The sequence below is a fragment of the Neovison vison genome, chromosome 3 (genome assembly GCF_020171115.1).
Source record: "Neovison vison isolate M4711 chromosome 3, ASM_NN_V1, whole genome shotgun sequence".
In the NCBI taxonomy this organism is placed as follows: domain Eukaryota; kingdom Metazoa; phylum Chordata; class Mammalia; order Carnivora; family Mustelidae; genus Neogale; species Neogale vison.
In genome coordinates this window covers 202,063,409-202,086,558 of record NC_058093.1, presented here as the reverse complement: position 1 = coordinate 202,086,558, position 23,150 = coordinate 202,063,409, and the positions used below count along the sequence as shown (strand labels likewise).

Sequence of the window (23,150 nt, the reverse complement as noted above, 5' to 3'; positions counted from 1 at the left end):
TTTCTGATTAGCGATCCGTTTATTTTGCCAATGAAAACACACTTCTGTTGCTCAGATAACAGAAACATTTGATGTAGCTCCCCGGGGCCACAGCTTCTCCGTTAGGAAGCCTGTTGGTCCATACCTAGGAATGGAATTATTTGGCACCCCACTCCGAATGCTGGCTGCACCGCACATATCCCGCACACTGTCTGCAGGGACCCTAACCCCAGCACTGGGAGGAGCCACAGGGCCCCAGGACAGCAGGGCCTGCCCTGCATCACAGAGAAGGTGGGGGCACCCCCAGCCGGATGCTGAGCTGAACCGATTTGGCTTGCCGTTTCCCAAACCACGTACCCCTGCCTCCCCAGCCGTGTGCCCTGGGCTCATGTTCCCTCTACTGAAGGGAAAGGCAGAAGTTTGGGGGGTTTCCCAGGGCCCGAACACCAACATTATTCAGGCAGGCCCCTGGGAAGAGGTTTCCTCAAACTGAAAACAGGAGAAGCCCCGATCTCGATGCCACTTCCCATGGTGGCTGGTGCCCTCACCTCATGCCGACCGCGCGCGCATCCCCACAGCTCCTGCCTGCTCCTCGGCCCCCCGCCCAGAGCCCCCAGTCCTCTGTTCAGATGGAAGTCGCTCACTTGGGACACAAGTCACCGTGTAAAATGTACCATGTCCCCAATGCTCGCCCCCCCCCACCGTCAGCAGTGCCCCGCCCCACAGCTGGGCCCACCCCCACTGCCTGCCCTGGAAGCCCCCTGGCTCTCTGCAGCCACAGATCTCGTGTTGTAGACGGTGCCTTGCACGTGGATGCCACGGCAACACTGGGCCTTCCCTCTTTCTGTCTGCAGATTAGGGTGCACAGGGTGCTTTACCCTCACGACTTCAACAAGATACCCCAAACTGACCCTGACCTTCCCTTCTCCCCATGCCAGCCTCTGCCTGTGGAGCTGGCTCAGTGCGTGTGTCCCTCTCCACTCATGCTGACCTGCAAAGCCTTCAGCCCCCAGCCCCTCACTTTGTGTGTCCAGGCAAAGCCCAGTTTCCTCCCCTCCTGCGCCGCTCGCTGATCCAGCACTCTCCCCTCCCCCTCCTCCTCCCCCTCCTCCGCCAGCCCCTATGCACAGGGCACCCTGAGGGTCTCTGCAAATTGCAGACATGCTCAGGTCACACCCTACTTTCACACTCCTGAAACCTCCCTGCTCTGGAGATCAAATCCACAGCGAACGATGGCATGGCGATGGCGACCTGCCAATCCTCGTCCCTCGACACTCCTGCATTCACCTCCCACCAGGCTGGCTCTCAGCTCCCTGCCCCAGGGCCTTTGGTCCCCTTGCCAAACTGTTTCCCCACTTCCTCCAGCCCTGGGCTTTCACAGTAAGCACATGTCTGGGTTTGCTCCTGGTGCAGAGGGCCCCGGGCCATTACTGACTTCTGAAACCCCTCAGGTGGTTGCACAGCATTCCTGGGCCCTGGGACATAGATAGGGAACCGCAGAAGGACTCAGTGCCATGAAATCCACATAGGACAGGGACTGGGGGGCCCGGACTCTGGTTCCACATCCCCCCCAACTTAGGGAGCTGGTGACTTTGGGCGGGCGCCGTACCTCGGCCTGTGATTAACTCTGCCTTCCTCGCCGAGCACCTCAAACGCGTCCCTGACAGTGTCGGTGAGCCTCCCAGGGCTGATTTGTGTGAACCATCACGGTGTCGTGTTTATACGTTTACAGGACGTGGCTGTCGTCTTCGACTACCGGGAATGCCGTTTTACTTTTCTTATCAGGGCCTTTTCTGTTATTTAAAATTTTAAAGAACCAAAGTTGGAAAATCAGACTTTGGTTCTTTAAAACCAGAGTTTTAAATGTTCCAGGATGTTCCTGGCAAACTGGGCATGACCATAAAACATATTCGTCCCAGTGTTCTGGGGACCTGAGAGCAAGGGCACCTTCATGCCCTGCGGGGGAGGGGAGGGCACATGGTGCTCCATGCTTGTGCAAGACTTTCTGGCTGTGGTCACCCGGATGTTAAAAATATCCGAGCCTTTGAGCAAACCGATTTGCTTCCTTGGGACTTACCTTTGGGAAGAATATGTGGCAGTGTGCCAAACAGTGTTTAGAAGGATATCACCGCAATAGTGATCCCGTTCACCAAAGATTAGAAGCGACATCGATCCCTAGCGTTGGGACACTGGTTAACGGAACGGGTTGGTCTGTTCAGTGACATAGTCCTCACCCATTAACAAGGACGCAAGGGAGTGTTTCCTGCGGCAAGGGAGGGTCATGCCCTTCTGGAAACTGAAAAACAAGCAGATTACTCAAAAGCCGAGGGAATATGGCTCTCTTTCTGCTAAATGACATGTACAAGAGGGTTGCAGGGTGAGCTGTTGTTTCCGCTTATGGATTTGAGCACGTGTCACTGCCGGATACGCAGCAGGTGTCCTCGGGCACGCAGACCCCCATGCATGCCCTCTCCTTCCGGGTCGGTGCGGGGGGGAGTGGCAGGGTGCCACCTCGGCCTCCACACAGACCACCTGTTTCAGGCTGTCCTTCCTTTCTCCAGCTACAACCCCTTCGACGGGCCCAATGAGAACCCTGAGGCCGAGCTGCCCCTCACGGCAGGGAAGTACCTCTACGTTTACGGGGACATGGACGAGGATGGCTTCTATGAAGGTCAGTTGGGGTGCGGGCCAGGGGCGTGCTGGGGCCGGGCCACCCACCTTGCTAGTCTGCGAGGGGCCCTGACAGCCAGGCCGGCTCCTACGGCCCTCTACGGAAGGGTCTCCTCGCCCCTTGGCTGCTGCCCACACCATGTCCCAGAGGTGATCTCCTGCCTCTCCCATCTCACAGCCCCAGCCCCCTGGGCTCCCCCAGCTGACCCCTTCCCCAGCAGGATGGGTGGTGGCCTAGACGGGCTCAGGGCAACCCCACCGACCTCCGGCTCCTGCTGCTGTCTGGCCCACGTCCTGCTGCATCCCTCCCCCAGCTTCCAATAGGGAATGTGACCACCTCCCTCTGGGATGCCTCGCTGTTTCCCCCCCACCCACCTGTTGGCCTGAGTACAGGCTCGGCTGGCCTATACGAATGGAAGGGTCTTGGTCTCTTCCCATGGTCGCCCTTGAGCAGGACGAGTTCTTGCGAAGCCAGCACGTTTCTCTGTTGTGGCCCTGTGGAGCTTTCTCGGGGCTGAGAGATGCTCTCATGCCAGTGTTTGCTGGACCTGTGGTCTGGTGGACAGCAGCTACACCATGGGCAGTCCACCCCAGAAACTCCACGACAGGCAACAACAGAGCCTGAGCTCACAGCACACTCACTGGTTTTCAGACCGGTGTAGAAACATGTGCCCACGGCGGCCACCAGAAAACCCCGGCTCAAAGTCTCTGGAATGTTCATACTGGACGTTATTTCCACGTTGGCTTTCTGGAGGCCTGATCACACGGGGCCGCAGAGCTCAGGGGTCCGCTGTCTGTGCGGCAGGGGGAAGCTTCCCTCTGGGTGGAATAGAGAGCGTGCGTGCCCACTCGTGGGCCGGCCGAGGGGACTTGCGGTGCAGGGTGGCTGGGACAGGGCCTGCTGCGCGGCGGGCTTGCTTATCCCCGTCAGTGTTATCCTCACCCCTCCCTGTGTGCGAGCGTACTGGAGGTGAGCCAGGTGGGCTCTCTCCAGACCCACGCCCTCCAGAGGACGGAGCACCAGGAGCAGAGTCGGCGTCCCCGTTCTTTCTGGGAGAATCCAGAGCCCATTAAATGGTCACATGCCGTCCCCGGGATCCATCCCACGTCCCCCGAGGCGGGTCCCCCAGCATCAGCACCCCCAGCCTCCCGCCAGGTGCTGGGGGGGAATCCCTGTCCTGCTGGTGCCAGAAGATTGTCCAGGCCGTGTCATCTTGGAGGTTCTTCCAAAGCCATCTCGGTTTTTCCGGCCCCTGCTGCTACTAGGCTTTGAGCCCAGCTATAAAGAGAACATTTCACAAAATAAGAACAGGTTCTCCCTGCGGCTGCCCGTCGCCACAAGAGCTAATCCGATGACATTTTCTGACACTGGACCTACACGTGGTCTGGCATCACGCAGATGGTCTCTCTGTCACCGCAGGTGGTACGCTGGGGACCTCATTAGAACGTACGCAGTGCTTTGCAAGGGGGGAAGGTCACCTTTTAGTTCCTGTTCATAGGATCACCCTGGCAAAGATAATAGGAGGATGGTTTTTTTGTTTTGTTTTGGTTTGTTTGTTTGTTTGTTTGTTTACCTCCAAAGCTCTCATGCCATGCATGTTTGTTGGTCTGTCTGAGACATTTACTGCGTCCGCGTCAACACCGTGGTGTCAGCTCAGGATAAGCATGAAGGCGGAGGCCATCCTGCCTCATGGACTCGGGGGTAGCAGGTGGCAGGGAGCAGGGTCCTGAGGAGGGGACATTGGGGCAGACTCCTGTAAAGACCTATGGAATCCACTGTGGTCCTCTTGCTCGACCGGATGGCCCCACTGAGGAGCCGCACAGATGATGGGGCGGGACCTCGGGGGCCCTGATGGGACGGTCAGGTGATCTCACTGCCCTTGTGCCAACAGGTGAGCTCCTGGACGGGCAGAGGGGTCTGGTGCCCTCCAACTTTGTGGATTTTGTCCAGGACAATGAGTCGCGCCTGGCCAGCACGCTGGGGACTGAACAGGACCAGAATCTCATCAACCACGCCAGCATCGGCTTGGAGGGGGAGAACATTCTGGACCTCCATGCCCCCACTCTCATAGACGCTGGCGTCACGGACAACGGTGCGGGGACGCTGGGCGTGAACATCGACGAGATTGGAGAAGACATCGTGCCTTACCCTAGAAAAATCACCCTCATCAAGCAACTCGCCCGAAGTGTCATTGTGGCCTGGGAGCCCCCGGCTGTGCCGCCGGGCTGGGGGACCGTGAGCAGCTACAACGTGCTGGTGGACCAGGAGACCCGCGTGAGCCTCATGCTGGGGAGCAGAACCAAGGCCCTCATTGAGAAGCTCAACACGGCGGCCTGTACCTACCGCATCTCTGTGCAATGCATCACCAGCAGAGGCAGCTCGGACGAGCTCCAGTGCACGCTGCTGGTGGGCAAGGACGTGGTGGTGGCCCCGTCCCACCTCAGGGTGGACAACATCACCCAGATCTCTGCCCAGCTCTCCTGGCTGCCCACCAACAGCAACTACAGCCATGTCATCTTCCTCAACGAGGAGGAGCTCGATGTCGTCAAGGCTGCCAGGTACAAGTACCAGTTCCTCAACCTCAGGCCCAACATGGCGTACAAGGTGAAGGTCTTGGCCAAGCCCCACCAGATGCCGTGGCAGCTGCCCCTGGAGCAACGGGAGAAGAAGGAGGCCTTTGTAGAGTTCTCCACGCTGCCTGCAGGTGAGGCCTGTCCTCCCATGGGGACCCCAAGGGAGAGGGGAGGGCGGGGGCGAGGGAGCAGGCAGGGAGGACGGCATCCAGCCAGCACTGTTCTGGAAGGAGACGCAGCAATGTGTGTGTGTGTGAGGGAGAGAGAGAGAGACGGGGGAATGTTATATGGATTTTGTTTAGGGACCATGTGTTTGAAGATGCTGCTTCTCACACTGGCATCGGCAAGAGGCCAGCCTAGAAAAGACAGGAGGCGGTGAGGCCTCCCTCGGGGGCACGAGAGGCCTTCCGCCCCATGGGGTCCCTCCCACATGTGTGTTCATGGAGCGGGACAGCAAGCCTAGTGCCTACCCTCCTGCAAAACCGTTTTTTCTCTCTCATCTGAGATCACACATGTGGCTGAATTTATGGAGAAGGTGTGAAATTCTGTTGTCGATGCTCTTCTGGGTTCTGGGCGTATCTGCTACGGAAAACCGTAGGAAATCGTGAAGAACAGATCAGGTGCACAAGCCTGCCAGGTCTGCCCGTTTCCGGGTCCCCGTGCTGCATGGGGCAGTCCGTCCTCCAGAAATTTCCGTGGTGCTGGTCTTCGCTGTGGCGCCCCCTCTGAGCAGGCTCGCTGTGCCAGGTGGGGACTCAGGCACCTGGGGGAAGAGCAGCCTTCTCAGAGCAAAGGAGGTAATTTTTGTAAGGATATTTGGGGGCGTAATTTGTTTTCTGTAGAGCCTCTCTTCGTCCTGGGTTACTCACGAGATCCGCTGGAAATGCCTGTCTCAGCATCCTCTTTGTTGGACTTAGCCCAGTGATTAAGTAATCCAGCCCCACCCAACCTCACTGGTCAGTGGGTTTTACAAACAAGTCATTTCTTCTCCGGGAGCACTTGCACCGCTGCCTCAAGTCTCCCACTGAACACGGGATGGGCTTCTTGGTTCGTGATGGGTTTGCTTCTATTTCATTGTGTTCTCCAGCATTGGCAAAACCCACCATCAACTAGAGTCTGACCTACACAGCATTGAAGTCCTGGGCACGTGGGGGCAGATGCTACCTTAAGGAAGGAGGGATGTCTGAGTAGGAAGGGATTTGTAAAGGGCCAGGGCACTTGTTTTCCGTGACACTTTGATTTCCTGACTGGCCACAGCGTCAACCGGGAATACTGGGGAAAATGAAAACACCTCTTTGCCTTGATGCTTACTGTGCAGTCACATGGTCAGTACTGGGAGTGCGGGGGTCAAGAAACAAGAAACATCAGGCACCGGGCTGGGGACAGTGCTCGGGGGAGGTGAGGAACACAAGCACTGGGGCCACCGGGAGGGGCTTCTAGAGAAGCTCACAGTGAGACGGAGAGCATGAGGTCCAGATGTGAGCCCAGAGTGCGTCCCACAGGTGAGCCCCCCGTCTCTGACATCCTGGCCCTTGCCTGACCCCCAAACACAGCACAAAGCCGCTCCTCAGGGTCCCGGGGCTGGAAGTCTGAGTCCGGGGCGCCGCAGTCAGATCTGGAGAGGACCTGCGTCCTGGTTCATGGGCGGCATCTTCTCCCGTGTCTTCACAGGGGAGAGGAGACAAGGGGCACCTGTGGGGCTTCATTTGTAAGGGCTGTGATGGCCCTCTGAGAGCTCCGCGGTCATGACATCAGCTCCTCCCAGAGGCTTTGCTTCCTGACACCATCACCAAGGGGTTAGGGTTTCAGCATGAATTCTGGGGTGGGGGGGACACAGTGGATGATGTTCTGACTGTGGTGAGGGCAGTGAATGGAAGTTCGGGGATATCGCCACCTCCTTTCTTTTCCAGGCAGGCCTCTTGCCTCTTTTCTCCCTGTGTGGGAGAAAAGGGGTGCTCCTAGACCAGCCCATTCCTGGGATGATCATGTCAGGTATGATTTATACTGAGCAGCCCCACATGACGGGCGGAAGAGCCATCCGCATGCTGTCAGCATCTCCAGGCCCACGCGGGGACTGGGCTGGGGCTGGCGGTACAGCGGTTCTAGGTCTTCCTTCACCCATAGAACCCTGTCCCTCAGCTGTGATTTCACTTTATGTGGAAGTGAGTGCTGAGGAAAATCCCAGAGTGGTTTCAGCTCTGGACCATTGTCCTTAAGACTAATGAGGCTTGGTAGCATAATCAGCGTCCCTTGTTGGGGCTGATCAGAGTGCCAGAGCCAGGTGGTCAGGGGAATATGGGGGACCCTGAAAGAGTTCATGGGGCTCCTTAACTCTTACATCAGCTCCAGGATGCAGAGCTAGCCCTCAGAAAACCGGTGTGGATAGAGTGATGCACATCAGTACCCGTGATGCTGGTACCATGCATTCCAGAGTCCCCCTCTATGAGAAGCCACACCTCCCCCCAACAGGGAGAGAGATCTGTGGGTCCTCAGCAAGCCGATACTAGAAACAGGACATCACGGGTGGGGTCACAAGGTCACAGAGCTCATCCCAGGGACAGCTGTCAGCAGAGGGATGGGTGGTGTGTGTGCTCTAGGGTGACACAGGCCGTGTGACTTGTAGGGGGCAGGGAATGTAGTGTTTTCAGTGGGAGCCACTGTGGTATCTCAGTTCTAGGTGTGGGTTTGTTTAAAGCTGGATTCAGAGGTAGATTTCAGATCAGAATTGAAGATGATCTTTAGCGTTTGCAACACTGAACACACCATCTTCTGAAAAAGACTCTCAAAAGGGCTTAGACAAACAAGGCATGTCATTTCCAGCTGGCAGCCTCAGGATCCTGTGGTCCCTGCAGAGGCCAGCCCTGCCCAGTGGGGGTGGCCAGACTTCTTCCCTTTAGCCTGGGCTAAGCATTGCCCTGTACACCCCCCACCCTCCCAGTGCCAGTTGTACCGGGTGCTTGAGTGAGGAGAGACGGGCTGTAATTTCTCCTGAGCTATACTGTCCCCCTGCCTGCTGGGGCTGGCTTGATATTTTTGGTCCCCAAGATTCAAGGCCGACCACGACCAGAAGCCTGTGTGTAGAGTGCCCAGTGGCTGCAGAAAAGGTAAGCCACTTCCCAGATGGGGCATGAGAGACCTGTTAATAGAATTCTTCAAATCTTCATACCCGTACTGGGTTTTGTCTGCTCAGTCTTTCAGCTATTGAGAATTGTCTATAGGTCTATTTTTTCTCTTTAGTTTTCTCTTTTTTTTTTTTTTTTTTTGCTTTATATATGGTGAAGCTCTGTTATTAGGTACATACACATTTAAATTGTTAGTTCTTCTGGATGAATTGACCCCTTTCTCATCATGAAATGCCCCTCCTTGTCTCTGGTATTACTTCTCGTCTTGAGGTCCGCTTTGTCTGATATTCATATGACCACCAGCTTTTCCATGCTGAGTGTTTACATGTTATATCTTTTTCTAAACTTTCAAGTTCTTTGTATCTTTATTTTTAGTAAGCCTCCTGTGAATAGTCTACAGTTGGGTCGTGGTGTTATAACAATATGACAATCTGTGCCTTTTAATTGGAATCTTTAGTTTCTTTAAATACAATTACTGGTATAACTTGGTTTAAGTCTGCCAAATGCTTTTTGTTTTTCATTTGTCTTGTTTTTCTCTTTATCTTTCCCTGCCTTTTTTGGGGGCAGGGAGGAGGTACACTAAGTGTATTTTTCTATTCCATTTCCTCCTCTATTGACTTTTTTTGGCTATAACTCTTTGTATTCTTGTTTTAGAGATTGCTATAGGGAGTAACACATGCATATTTAACTTACTAAAACTTAGCTTACAGGGGTGTCTGGGTGGCCCTGTGGCCCTTTGACTCAGGTCATGATCCCAGGCTCTTGGGATTGAGCCCTGTGTAGGGCTCCCTGCTCAGCAGGGACATTGCTTCTCACTCTCCTTCCCACTCATGCTCACTCTCACTATCTCTGTCACTATCTTTGCCTCTCAAATAACTGAAATTTTTAAAAAACTAGCTTACATTAATAACATAATGTATTTACAAGGAAAGAATAGTACCAGGTATAATTCCATTTATGTTTCTTCATTTTTACTATTGTTTTTATATATTTTACTTCTACATATGTTGTAAACCCCTCAATACATTATTATTTTGCTTTAATCGCCTTTGAAGAATTTGACAAAAACTGCCTTTTATATTTCCCAATATATCTACAATTTCCACCAGTTTGTATCCCCTTTTGTAGGTATATATTTCCAGCTGGTATGATTTCCTTTCAGCTCTAAAGAACCTCCTTTAGCTTCTCTTTCAGTATTCTTTTGGTCATCTTAAAAAATAAAATCTCATCATTTCACTTTTATTTAAAAATATCTTTTCTCTGGGGTCACCTGGCTGGCTCAGTTGGAAGAGTGTGCAACTCTTGATCTTTGGGTCATGGGTTTGAGTCCCATGTTGACTGTAGATATTACTTAAATAAATAAAACTTTAAAAATATTTTTTTCCTCTGTATATAGAATTCTAGACTTTTTAAAATTGCAGGTCTATACAAATATCACTCCTTGTCTCTTGGCTTTTCCTGTTTGTGTAAGGAGTCAGCTCTCTTCCTGTTGTCCCCTTCATTCTCTGGTCCTTTCAAGATTTTTCTCTTTGTCTTTGATGGTTAGTAATTTGACTCTAATGTGCCTAGGCTTACTTTTACTAATTTATTTTTTTTACTAATTTATTGATATTCCTGGATCTAAGGGTGGTAGTGGTGGTAGTTTATCTTCAAATTTCAGACTTTATATCTCCACAGATTTTTTTTCTACTTTATCTTTTTCCCTTCTGAGGATCTGATTATAGCTAAGTCAGATTGCTTGCTGTTGTCATACAGATTTATGAACTCCTATTTATTTTTTATTTTTTTATTTATTATTTTTTTTCCAATTTATTTATTTTCAGAAAAACAGTATTCATTATTTTTTCACCACACCCAGTGCTCCATGCAAGCTGTGCCCTCTATAATACCCACCACCTGGTACCCCAACCTCCCACCCCCCCCCCGCCACTTCAAACGCCTCAGATTGTTTTTCAGAGTCCATAGTCTCTCATGGTTCACCTCCCCTTCCAATTTACCCAAAAGCACATACCCTCCCCAATGTCCATAACCCTACCCCCCTTCTCCCAACCCCCCTCCCCCCAGCAACCCACAGTTTGTTTCGTGAGATTAAGAGTCACTTATGGTTTGTCTCCCTCCCTATCCCATCTTGTTTCATGGATTCTTCTCCTACCCACTTAAGCCCCCATGTTGCATCACCACTTCCTCATATCAGGGAGATCATATGATAGTTGTCTTTCTCTGCTTGACTTATTTCGCTAAGCATGATACACTCTAGTTCCATCCACGTTGTCGCAAATGGCAAGATTTCATTTCTTTTGATGGCTGCATAGTCTTCCATTGTGTATATATACCACCTCTTCTTTATCCATTCATCTGTTGATGGAAACAAATGATAATGAAAATACAACGGTTCAAAATCTGTGGGACACAACAAAGGCAGTCCTGAGAGGAAAATATATAGCGGTACAAGCTTTTCTCAAGAAACAAGAAAGGTCTCAGGTACACAACCTAACCCTACACCTAAAGGAGCTGGAGAAAGAACAAGAAAGAAACCCTAAGCCCAGCAGGAGAAGAGAAATCATAAAGATCAGAGCAGAAATCAATGAAATAGAAACCAAAAAAACAATAGAACAAATCAACCAAACTAGGAGCTGGTTCTTTGAAAGAATTAATAAAATTGATAAACCCTTGGCCAGACTTATCAAAAAGAAAAGAGAAAGGACCCAAATAAATAAAATCATGAATGAAAGAGGAGAGATCACAACTAACACCAAAGAAATACAAACTATTATAAGAACATACTATGAGCAACTCTACGCCAACAAATTTGACAATCTGGAAAAAATGGATGCATTCCTAGAAACATATAAACTACCAAAATTGAACCAGGAAGAAATAGAAAGCCTGAACAGACCCATAACCAGTAAGGAGATTGAAACAGTCATTAAAAATCTCCAAACAAACAAAAGCCCAGGGCCAGACGGCTTCCCGGGGGAATTCTACCAAACATTTAAAGAAGAACTAATTCCTATTCTCCTGAAACTGTTCCAAAAAATAGAAATGGAAGGAAAACTCCCAAACTCATTTTATGAGGCCAGCGTCACCTTGATCCCAAAACCAGACAAGGATCCCATCAAAAAAGAGAGCTATAGACCAATATCCTTGATGAACACAGATGCAAAAATTCTCACCAAAATACTAGCCAATAGGATTCAACAGTACATTAAAAGGATTATTCACCACGACCAAGTGGGACTTATCCCAGGGCTGCAAGGTTGGTTCAGCATCCGCAAATCAGTCAATGTGATACAACACATCAATAAAAGAAAGAACAAGAACCATATGATACTCTCAATAGATGCTGAAAAAGCATTTGACAAAGTACAGCATCCCTTCCTGATCAAAACCCTTCAAAGTGTAGGGATAGAGGGCACATACCTCAATATCATCAAAGCCATCTATGAAAAACCCACTGCAAATATCATTCTCAATGGAGAAAAACTGAAAGCTTTTCCACTAAGGTCAGGAACACGGCAGGGATGTCCATTATCACCACTGCTATTCAACATAGTACTAGAAGTCCTAGCCTCAGCAATCAGACAACAAAAGGAAATTAAAGGCATCCAAATCGGCAAAGAAGAAGTCAAATTATCACTCTTCGCAGATGATATGATACTCTATGTGGAAAACCCAAAAGACTCCACTCCAAAACTTCTAGAACTTATACAGGAATTCAGTAAAGTGTCAGGATATAAGATCAATGCACAGAAATCAGTTGCATTTCTCTACACCAACAACAAGACAGAAGAAAGAGAAATTAAGGAGTCAATCCCATTTACAATTGCACCCCAAACCATAAGATACCTAGGAATAAACCTAACCAAAGAGGCTAAGAATCTATACTCAGAAAACTATAAAGTACTCATGAAAGAAATTGAGGAAGACACAAAGAAATGGAAAAATGTTCCATGCTCCTGGATTGGAAGAATAAATATTGTGAAAATGTCTATGCTACTTAAAGCAATCTACACATTTAATGCAATTCCTATCAAAGTACCATCCATCTTTTTCAAAGAAACGGAACAAATAATTTTAAAATTTATATGGAACCAGAAAAGACCTCGAATAGCCAAAGGGATATTGAAAAACAAAGCCAAAGTTGGTGGCATCACAATTCCGGACTTCAAGCTTTATTACAAAGCTGTCATCATCAAGACAGCATGGTACTGGCACAAAAACAGACACATAGACCAATGGAACAGAATAGAGAGCCCAGAAATAGACCCTCAACTCTATGGTCAACTAATCTTCAACAAAGCAAGAAAGAATGTCCAATGGAAAAAAGACAGCCTCTTCAATAAATGGTGTTGGGAAAATTGGACAGCTACGTGCAGAAAAATGAAATTGGACCATTTCCTTACACCACACACAAAAATAGATCCTATTTATTTTTTAAAATCATTTTCTCATTATGTTTCAGTCAGGATAACTTATATTATTCTGTCTTCAAGTTTATCTCTTCTTTCTTTTGCAGTGTTCAATCTGCTATAAAGAACATTAAATGAAAAAAAAAGAACATTGAATGAAATTTTTCTTTTGGTCATTGTAGTTTTCAATTCTAGGATGTTCACTTGGTTCTTTTTAAGATTTACTTATCACTCTTGGGATTCCCATCTCTTCATCTACCACATTTATCTTTGCTTATACATTCTTTTACTTACTTTTAATAAGTATTTTAAAGTCTTTGCTAATTCCAACAGCTGGGTCATCTGTGGGCCTGCTTCCACCGACTGTTTTTGCTCTTGATTATGTATCATATTTTCTCATTTCTTTCCACATCCAGTGACTTCTGTTGTGTACTGGACATTGTAGATTGTGCCCTGGAGAGGCTCTGGATTCTGTTCTCTTCCCCAGCAACAGCTGTAACAACACCTCTACAGAGTGTTGAAGTTTATTCTAACACTTATATTACTTGTGACATACCTAAATCCTGTAGATGCTTCTTTCAGCTTTCTTTCGGTGAGTATATTTCATTTTTGCCTTTAGAATGTGGCCCTTAGCCCTGAGGTATGATCCTAATTTCTGTGATATGGACCTTCTGTGTCTCCAACAGCAAGCTCAAGCTTCTCTAACCTAGAAGGACTTGAACTCCAAATTCTTCCTCGTCGCACTAGGCAGCTGCCAGAATCGGTACTGAACGCTACAGATTTCCAGCTGTTTACTTTCCTTTATGTTGTTTGTGTTCCTGCCGGCCCTGCACAGGCATGATTTAGGGGTCACCAAATAGTTTGAGGGGAATGCAGAGGTTACGGATCCTCTTGCCTTGGATCATCACTCTCTGAGACCACTCTCCTCAATTTCTACCATGTCCACTGTCACCGAACACCGACTTCTAACTCCACAATCCAGCAAGACCACCACTTCCTGCTTGGACTCCATCTCTTGTACAAGTGAGCCGGGCAGACTTCTAAGGGAGAATAAAGAGGAATTTGGTTAAGTGTAGGGTTTGCTATTGTGTTTCCCTCCTTTTAAGGTACAGGTCACATGCTGTCTGCTTTCTCTCTACCCTGTAGCATAGGTTGAATCACACAGGGCATAATCACAGGAGGCCTTACGAAGTGGTTCAAGGTGCCGATTTCCACCATGAGGCATGGCTTCTTTTCCCGTTGCTGGGTGTTATTCGTCAGCAAAGGAGAGCGGCCTGGCTCTGACAAGAACCACTGATTGCTTTCATGTTATGATGCTACCAGGTCAGGAGGGCAGTGTTGGGGAGATAGGGGGAAGTGGTGCCCCACAGTGTCTCTGAGAGCCCTGGCAGTGACATAGCTGAGTGGCTGAGGGCCTCCATGATATTTCCCATGCTCTGTGGGGCGAGTCCGCCATGGTGACTGGTCACAGCAAAGGGAGATGGACAGCACTCGAGTTGATGCAGTGAGTGCTTAGGAAAGAACAGTCCCCCTCAGAAACAGAGACCAGACTCATCATCACGAAATCCCCTGAGTCTGATCAGACCCACCCAGCTACCAACGGCCATCAGAACAAGTGACCCTGACCAAAAGGATTGTGCCCTCCAGACACAAGGGGCACAATCCTCTGATGTAGAGGGTGGAGATTTCAAGATCTTTTATGGGAGGGTGAAGATCCCAGTCCCTTTGGAGTCAAGAAGAAACAATAGCAGTGAGCATGTAGGTGGCACATACTCTGAGCCTGTGCACTGTTACAAGCACTGTGCCCACACATCAGTTCCATTTAATCTCGCGGCTTAATGGAGTTGGCTGTATTGATGACTTACTGTATGTTGGAAGCTGTGCTGTCTCTGGAGCTGGCTTGTGATTGGCTCTGATACAGATTTCCCTGATGGGCCGCTCTCTTCTGGTGGTGATTTGGGGACCCAGGTATGTCCATCTCTTGGTTTCACCATTTCTACTCTGTGGCTCCTGAGGTTGCCCCCAGGGATCACCTCCTTCCCAGACAACCAGAGGGAGAAGGACCTTGCAAGTTCACCTGGGGAGACTTCGGTGGGCTCGCCTGGGCATGGCACCCGTCGCTTCTGCCCGTGTTCCACCAGGAGTCGGCCACAGGGCCGCATCTTACAGAAACAGAAGTCTGGAAACCAAGCACAGCTGTCTGAGCTGGAGTGAAATAGTAATCGTGATGATGTTTTAGTTCCTAGCCGTTGTTGCCAACAGGCACTGTATTATGTCTGTTTTAAGATAAACTACTTATATAAAAGACCATCGTCCAAGGTCCCATGTTAGTAACTGGCAGATCAAGTAACAGGACTTGAACCTGGGCAGGGAGGCTCTAGTGTCCACTTTCTTATCTCCATCCTATTCTGCCTCTGGCTTGTTTGCATCTTAGCATGATACAACTGACCGTTTTGGTTGTAAGGCCAAGACCTGGTATCCTGCCGTAGCCAAGTCAGGGCTGAGTGGGGGAGTGGCTGGGGGAATAGGGAATGATGGGATACCGGCTCTTTTTTTTTTTTTTTTAAAGATTTTATTTATTTATTTGACAGAGAGAAATCACAAGTAGATGGAGAGGCAGGCAGAGAGAGAGAGGGGAAGCAGGCTCCCTGCTGAGCAGAGAGCCCGATGCGGGACTCGATCCCAGGACCCTGAGATCATGACCTGAGCCGAAGGCAGCGGCTTAACCCACTGAGCCACCCAGGCGCCCCCGGCTCTTTGAGTCAGACTCTGAACACACGTTTCTTCGGCAATACGTCACCTTTAAATTAACCATCCTGGTAGATTTTCACTTCCGAGCCAGGCTGTGCAGACGCCTTGAAGCACTTTATCACAGCGTGTTACTAAGAGTGGACTCGTCTCTGCCTTTGCACATGGTCTACAGGGAAGTGTGGGTGTGAGCCTGCTTTCAGCACCTTGAACCTTAACTTCCTCATGTGCAGAGTGGGGGCATGCTGGAACCCCAGGCCCGCATGAGGATCCCATGATAGAAAGGTCACAGTGAGGAGAAGTGCATGGCATGCAGAGAATTCTCAGGGGACAGCCCTCCCCCACTCCCGGAAGTGCAAACTTTTGGGGAGCTACTGCAAGGTCGTGCAGTCTGTGGGCCTTGGAGACATCCTCCTGGCAGTTAGAAATACGTTCCTTTCCCAGTGAAATGCCGCATTCAAAAGGAGGATGTGGGGAAGTGTGTACAGACATGGAGGAAAGGGTGGCGGGCAGCGCGGGCCATCCTGCTGTCCCTGGGAGCCTCCAGCGTGACCAGGGCCATGGCCATGGCCTTGGCATGGCTTGGACTGGCCACTCACGACACAGCACACTCAGACTGGCCACGGCACGACAGTCGCTCAGCTCTGTCCCCTCCCAGGGGTGGGAAGATGGGTGACATGTGGTCCACACCTATCTTCTCTCAAGTCCATGAGCAGAGGGAGGGAGGGAGGGGAAAGCAGCAAGGAGGGGAGAAAGGAGGGAGGGAGGGAGCTCTTTCCTCTGCCCAAGGCTGGGCTCTCCTTGATGCATCCTGAGCCAGTCCCATGGCCCTGGGTAATTAAGTCTACGCTGGCAGACTGGGAACAGGGCGCAGGTGGTCCCAGAGGGTGGACAGACGCCCAGGTGAGTCACGAGACTGCGGTGCACGCTAGGAGCTGCTGCCCTCCTGCTGCCCTGCCCTACCCTCCCGTGTGGTGGTGTGGCGTGCCGTCTCGCATTCCGTCCTGGAGACTTGACCCAGAGCGCTTTCCAGGTGAGAGCAGTGAGCTTCTCGGCCACTCACCTGTCAGAGGGCCATGCCCTGACAGCGCTGTCTTCTGTGCCCCCAGGCCCTCCGGCGCCCCCACAAGATGTCACCGTCCATGCTGGGGCCACCCCCGCTACCGTCCAGGTCTCCTGGAAGCCACCTGCCCTGACGACCTCTGGGCTGTCCAACGGGGCCAACGTGTCTGGCTACGGCGTGTATGCAAAAGGGCAGAGGGTGAGTTCCGGTTGGGAAGTCACGTGGGGACTGCCGGGGACTGATCCGCACCTGCTCCTGGAGGGTTGAGCACGAGGTGGGGGCGCGTCCCACTCTCCCCCAGCAAGATCCACCAGTACGTCCTGAAAAGCACCTGCAGCGCCCCCCCCAGGACCCCCACGGATGGCCCCCTTCTCTCCTGCGGCTCCTCCTTCCCAGAATTCTCTCTGCCCGGCTCCCATGGCCATGGCCTGACCTTCCATGGGCAGTGCCTGTTCTTCTCCCCTCAGTGCTGATAACTCACCCCTCAGCCCTGCAAAATCAGGCCTCCCCCAGTGATTATGGGCTCACAAACTCCACCAGCTATTGCTGGAAAGTTGATACTACCAGCCAGAGGGGCGGGGGCACATCTGCACATCCACGCACAGCCGGCCTAGCTCCCAGAGTGCCTGTGTCCTTAATGGCTGCCGTAGCGACCCTGTATGGGCCCCCTCTCCCCTCATCCAACTGGCAGTTTATACCTGGTTTCTGATGCCTCTGAGGCCCCCGCACCTATATCTGGATTGGACCTGGACATGGAATGAAAGGCTTGGCCCCCGTTGGGGCCCAAGAACCTCCACCAACTGTGAGGGGGTGGGATCTGTGGCAGTCTCCAGCCCGCGCCCCTCTCAGAGGCTTTCCATGTCAGGCATGCAGTTGAGCTGGGCATGGATCGGGCCCCAGCGCCTGGGCACAGGTGGCCGTCTGGGGGCTGGCCCCCGTCTGGCAAGGTGCAGGGAGAGAGGCTGCGGGCAGGTGGGCTGCCTGTGATGAGCATTCTTTGTGCACAGGTGGCTGAGGTCATCTCCCCAGTGGCGGACAGCATAGCTGTGGAGATCATGCGGTTGCGGAGCCTGGAAGCCAAGGGCGTGACCGTGCGGACCCTCTCTGCCCAGGGCGAGTCCATGGACTCTGCCCCTGCTGCCATTCCCCCCGACCTCCTGGTGCCTCCGACCCCCCACCCGAGAACTGCTACCACACCGAAGCCCTTAGCAAGTGCCGGAGCCCCTGATACCAAAGATGAACACCTGGGTCCCCACGTCGCCATGGACGGGGCCTGGGAGCAGGGTGGGGTCCCGGCCCCGGCCCACGGGCACATGCTGGAGCCGCCCAGCCTGCAGGGTTCAGGCCCGGGGAGGCGGTCCCCTTCGCCCAGCCGGATCCTCCCGCAGCCACAGGGCACCCCGGTTTCCACGTCTGTCGCCAAGGCCATGGCCCGGGAAGCTGCGCAGAGAGTGGCTGAGAGCAGCAGGGTAAGACCGGGCTTCTCCTTGCTGGTTCCACCACCCCCACCATCCCCACCCTCCTGTCTGTGGAGGAGCAGCGCTGGCGTGCGGGGGCTGGCTGGCCTGGCGGGGGGATGTCACACAGCCCCCGTGTCCCTGTGGACCACTTTCTCAGCCAGATCCAGATAGAATCAAAATGTGTTTTCAGTATGTGAAATCCAGTGATTTTCTACCGGCCTGGCTTGGCTCGGACGCCAGGCCGTGAGAGCCCATGACCCAGGGTCTGTAGTGAGGGTCTGAAAGGCGCCTTCTGCAGTGGGCTTGGGGACCTTCTTCCTGAACGAGGCTCACGTCCTGGTTCTGTGTGCTTCAGTGCCATAGCTGTGAGTGCGTGCGCGTCTTTACGTTGTATGCACATGTGTACGTATATGTGTGTGTACGTGTGCACACGCGTGTGCATGCATCTCTCCATTTGTGCTGTCCTACACATGTGCAGGTGGACCTGCTTGCCCACGCGTGCACATATAGACGGCCCTGTGCATATGCACACATCCTACGTGCAGAAGTGCACCTATAAAAATACACTCGCGTGCCTGTTACCCAGATCTGTTTGGGCCATGGGGCCGGAGCATTTGGGTTGTGGTGGGGCCGTCTTCCCGACGAGACTTGGGGTGAGACCTGGTGTAGGAAACACCTGGGAAGTGGTGCCCTGTCCAGGCGCAGGAGAGCGGGGTCTGGAACTGGGCTGGATTGTGTACCCCTGCCCCCACCCCAGGACAAAGCCCTGTCTCGTTCTCGGGCGTGTTGGCTTACCAGGGCGCCCGGCATGTCTGCTGCGGCCTGCGGTCAGGGCTGCGGCCAAGGTCACAACGGTGGTCAGCTTCCTGCTTGGCTCTGCCCATCCAGTCGCAGGTTCCCTCCAGGACAGGGAGCTCCGGGGCGTCTGCTCTGAGATGTAGACATCCGTGCTGATGCCTGGGGGTCCCATGGTCGGTCAGCCTGGCCCGGGGCTAGGGACCAGTCGGGGGCCTCAGGAAGAGCGCAGAGCGTAAAGGTCAGAGCTGGGTGACCCAGGGCACATGCTGGACACAGGCCACAGGGGAGGGGGGCAGGGAGGATGTGAGAGGTAGTGACAGCTGTCAGTCCTCCTGAAACACCGAAACCCAGGCTGTGTGTGAGCTCCCCCAGGTGGTTCAGTGTGGGCAGCAAATACTTAAAAAAACAATTCAACACTCATTGTGACCCTGGTTGAGAAGAAGTGTTTCCAGTACACACCTTTATCGTGGGCCCTCCCCCGCTGTGCTCTCATGAGGCAGAAGCCCGGCCCCAGATGGTGGTGCTTAATGCTTTTGGTGAAGCTCTGTGGGCAGGAAGGGCCTGGCGGTGGGGGGCGAGTGTCCCTCTGCTCCTTGGGATGCAGCTGCACCTCCCGAAGCCCTAATACCCCCAGGCGGGGTCCCGAGAGCCGGCTGGAGCCAGGCCGGGGAATGCTGCCCCCATGCCAGCTCACCTTTTGGGAGGCAAGGAGAGAAAGCAAACCTGAATGTCGTTCTTCAAGAAAGCATTGATTGATCAGACCAATAGCCGGATAGAGAGAGAACTTTCCATTGGTATCCCTAGGTTTCCTCCAGCAAAGACGGGAAGTGGTTCTGGTAAGGGACAGGGGACAGTGCACTGAGGCCAGTGCTCGGCCACTGGACACAGGTCCCTGCCTGTGGTGGCTCCCAGAGGGCCCGGGGTGCTGGGTGAAGGAGAGGCTGAGCCTGGAAGACACAGGGACCTGGATGCCCCCTGCCGCTCACTAGCCCCTCCTGACCGCTCCTTTCCTTCTCCTTCCAAGTTAGAGAAAAGGAGCATCTTCCTGGAAAGGGGTGGTGTGCAGTACATGAACTCCGATGAGGAGGACAGCTATGAGTCCCCAGACATCAAGAGGAGAGGCGCGTCGGTGGATGACTTTCTGAAGGGCTCGGAGCTCGGCAAGCAGGTGAGCATGAGAGTGGTGTCCCCGTGGGCCTGCCCCGGCCTCAGCCAGTGCTCCCGAGACTGACCTCCTCCAGGGGCAGTTCCAGAAGCCCATATGGGAGGCCCCCATCCTCCCCAACCGCCCTGTGCTGGCATCTGGTCGCGGGGACAATCGGGTGGGTCAGGTGAACCCACAGGTGACCACCTGGTTGATTGAGGAGAAACCCGCCGTTGGTTCACCTGCTTTCCTTAATCAGACCAGGGTTGTGGAGCATCTGGTTTGTGCCAGGCATCACGGGGGGCCGGAAACATGAGGATCCACATCCTATGCCTACAGCACGAGCTGCTAGTGCTCCCCTCCCGGCCCAAGCCCCTACGCAGCAGCTGTGTCCCGCCTACCTTATGGCTCCAGGCTCAGATCACGTGCACCCTAAGGGAAGCGCCCTGATTGTCTGTGCAAGAGATGGGAAGGTCTAGAGAGTCGGGCAGTGTGGGGACATCAGGGCATGAAGACACGGCAGATAGTGGCACCCGCAAGGCAGGGCAACACTGTGGCCTCGGGGGCCTTGGACTTCCACACGTGGGGTCATGTCCTGGCCCCACTGCTGCCCAGCTATAGCTCTGCATGCAGATTGCCCAGCTCGTCCAGCCAGCCGGCTCTTTGTCTGCAAGATTAAAATTGTTCTACTTGCACTCATTTGAACATAAGACACAGAATGCCTCCCTAATAATGACGAAGGTGATGAAGGCATTTCCCCACTGTGATAGCGGGAAGCCTCAGGAGGATGGATGTCGCCAGGCTGATTCAGCTGTGCAGTGTGCCTGGGCTCTGGCTTCTGGATCATCCATACTTTTGGCCTTCCTCTAGTGGCTACAAAGTGGCTGCCATAGCTCCAGTAATTGCATCCTTATGTGATAGCTCCCCAAGAAGGAAGGAAGGGACGGATGAAAAAAGTCTTGGGACTTTTTTGGGAGAAAAAGTCCTTTCCAGAAGCTCCATCAGACTGGCTCCTCCCTCTCACTGGGCAGACCGGGGCCATGCGCCCTGGACGCCTGGGGAAGACCACCTGAAACCAACCAGCTGTTCATGTATTTGAGGCCCTTCTTAGAATGCCTTCTACTTGGCCACCGAGTAAAAGAATTGCCGCTGGAACCGTGCCCTCCCCAAGGCCGTAGAAGCTGAGACTGAGAATCCCCAGCCCCTTCTCCCTGCGAGGCACGGTGAGCCTCCTGCTTCCAGCAGGCCGCCAACTTCACATGGCCAGAAACGCTTACATGTCTTTATCTGGGCTAGTAATTGAAAACTGGAGTTTGTTTTTTTGTTTTGTAAGATTTTATTATTCGAGAGTGAGAGAGCACAAGCAGGGGGAGTAGCAGAAGGAATGACAGAGAGAAGCAGGCTTCCTGCTGAGGAGGGATCCTGACAAGGGCCTCAGTCCCAGGACCCGGGAACATGACCTGAGGCGAAGGCAGACACTTAACGACTGAGCGCCCCAGGCGACCCTGGAGTATTTTTAATAAATGTGCCCCGAGCTGCTATTAAATGTATTTGCCTCATTGCCCACCTGGAAAATAAAGACGCCGTTCTTAATCAGTTTCATCCAGCAAGGACAGAATGCCGTGGTCCGTCTACCTGCCCGGCATGCAGAGGGCTTCTTGCTGCATCACATATCTCACTGCAAACACTTGAGCTGGTGAATGTGGGAGCAGCAGACCCCTGGTGTGGCCGTGCGTGGCCAGGGCTGGCCATGTCTGTGCACACATGCACGTCACCGTCTCCATCAGGGGTCAGCGTGAGCCCAGCCTGCACGGGGTGGGGGTGGGGGGGCCGCCTCCTGCCCAGCCCATCTCTTCTGTAGACAATGCAGGGTGCGTGAGCGTGTTGGGTGACATGGTATTTGCAAAAAGTGTAAATACCTGTACATGGTGCATGTGCACGCACTTTCCCACCCCATGGCTCTCCGTTGCACACGTGCAGTGTGCCTGAGCCCTGCTGCCCCAGAGCCTGCCAGGGTCTCCGCCAGTCACCGCAGGCTCAGAGCTAACCGACCTGGGCTGGCTGTCCCCGCCCTCCTGACTCCCTGAGCTTGACAGGATGGGGATGTTCAGGCCTTCCTCAGCACGCGCGCGCACACACGCACGCGTGCACATATGTGCACACGCAAGCATGCACATATGCACACACGCAAGAATGCACATATGCACACACGCACGTGTGCACATATGCACACACATGCATGGGTGCACATATGCGCGCACACATACACATACACATCATGAGCGGGGGTCTTGCAAGCCAGCAGAGCAGGGGGAGGGGCAAGGAGGGCCTGGGTGGCCCCCATGCTGCGGCCCCCACAGCATCCCCTCTCTCGGCCCCCAGCCACATTGCTGCCACGGAGACGAGTACCACACGGAGAGCAGCCGGGGCTCTGACCTCTCAGATATCATGGAGGAGGACGAGGAGGAACTCTACTCTGAGATGCAGCTGGAGGATGGGGGCAGGAGGAGGCCCAGCGGTACCTCCCACAACGCTCTCAAGGTCAGTGGCCCCCAGTCTCTGGCTCCCACCCCACGCCCTGGGGCTGCCCTTCCCTGTCCCTCTGCTGGGGCTAAGAGCGGCTCCAGGAGGCCTCGCCCAGCTGTGCAGAGCCTGTAGGTTTGGGTCTGCTTCCTCCTTGTTGTGACGTTTGTGTTGGGAAATTCCTCCGACCTCCCGTCCTGCCCTTGCCCCACAAGCCTGGGAGGAAGGACTGGGGAGAGTCTGTTTGGGACCCTTGGGGTGCCCAGCTCGGTGCCAGGAACTGAGTGGGGAAGAACCGAACAGGGAAGACCACCCTCCCCCACGGGCCTCAAGCTCTGGTCTAGGGGCCCAGGATGGGTGTGGCCGTCAGGGGTTTGGGCAGACTCGATGTGGGGAAGAAGCTGGGGTGATCCATGTGCCAGGGGACATGGAAGCTAGAGGGGGTAGGGTGTTGCGGGTTCACAGGGTCCACATGCAGGCCCCTTTGCAGACACCGCCCCCAGAACCCCACATCCTCTGATGGGCTTGATGGGGGTCACCTTCATGGAACCGGAGCTTGAGGCCTCCAAAGACCCAAGCAGAAGAAGGCTTACCCGCATGTGTGCGTCCACGTGCTGCCCGCATGCCCAGGCCTTCGCTCCCACAGCGGGAGCTCCCGCC

General features: G+C 53.1%; 1 protein-coding gene across 6 annotated transcripts in view; it reads left to right on the top strand.

The window, feature by feature from the left end:
* RIMBP2 (RIMS binding protein 2) overlaps window positions 1-23,150 on the top strand; it is a 93,790-nt gene that overhangs the window by 51,108 nt on the left and 19,532 nt on the right. For all 6 annotated transcript variants that reach the window (XM_044243543.1, XM_044243548.1, XM_044243547.1 and 3 more), the window contains exons 9-14: window positions 2,541-2,650; window positions 4,542-5,354; window positions 16,612-16,763; window positions 17,573-18,034; window positions 19,848-19,991; window positions 22,350-22,508. In XM_044243543.1, the coding sequence (XP_044099478.1) occupies window positions 2,541-2,650; window positions 4,542-5,354; window positions 16,612-16,763; window positions 17,573-18,034; window positions 19,848-19,991; window positions 22,350-22,508 (1,840 nt within the window). The remainder of the gene's footprint in view (window positions 1-2,540; window positions 2,651-4,541; window positions 5,355-16,611; window positions 16,764-17,572; window positions 18,035-19,847; window positions 19,992-22,349; window positions 22,509-23,150) is intronic.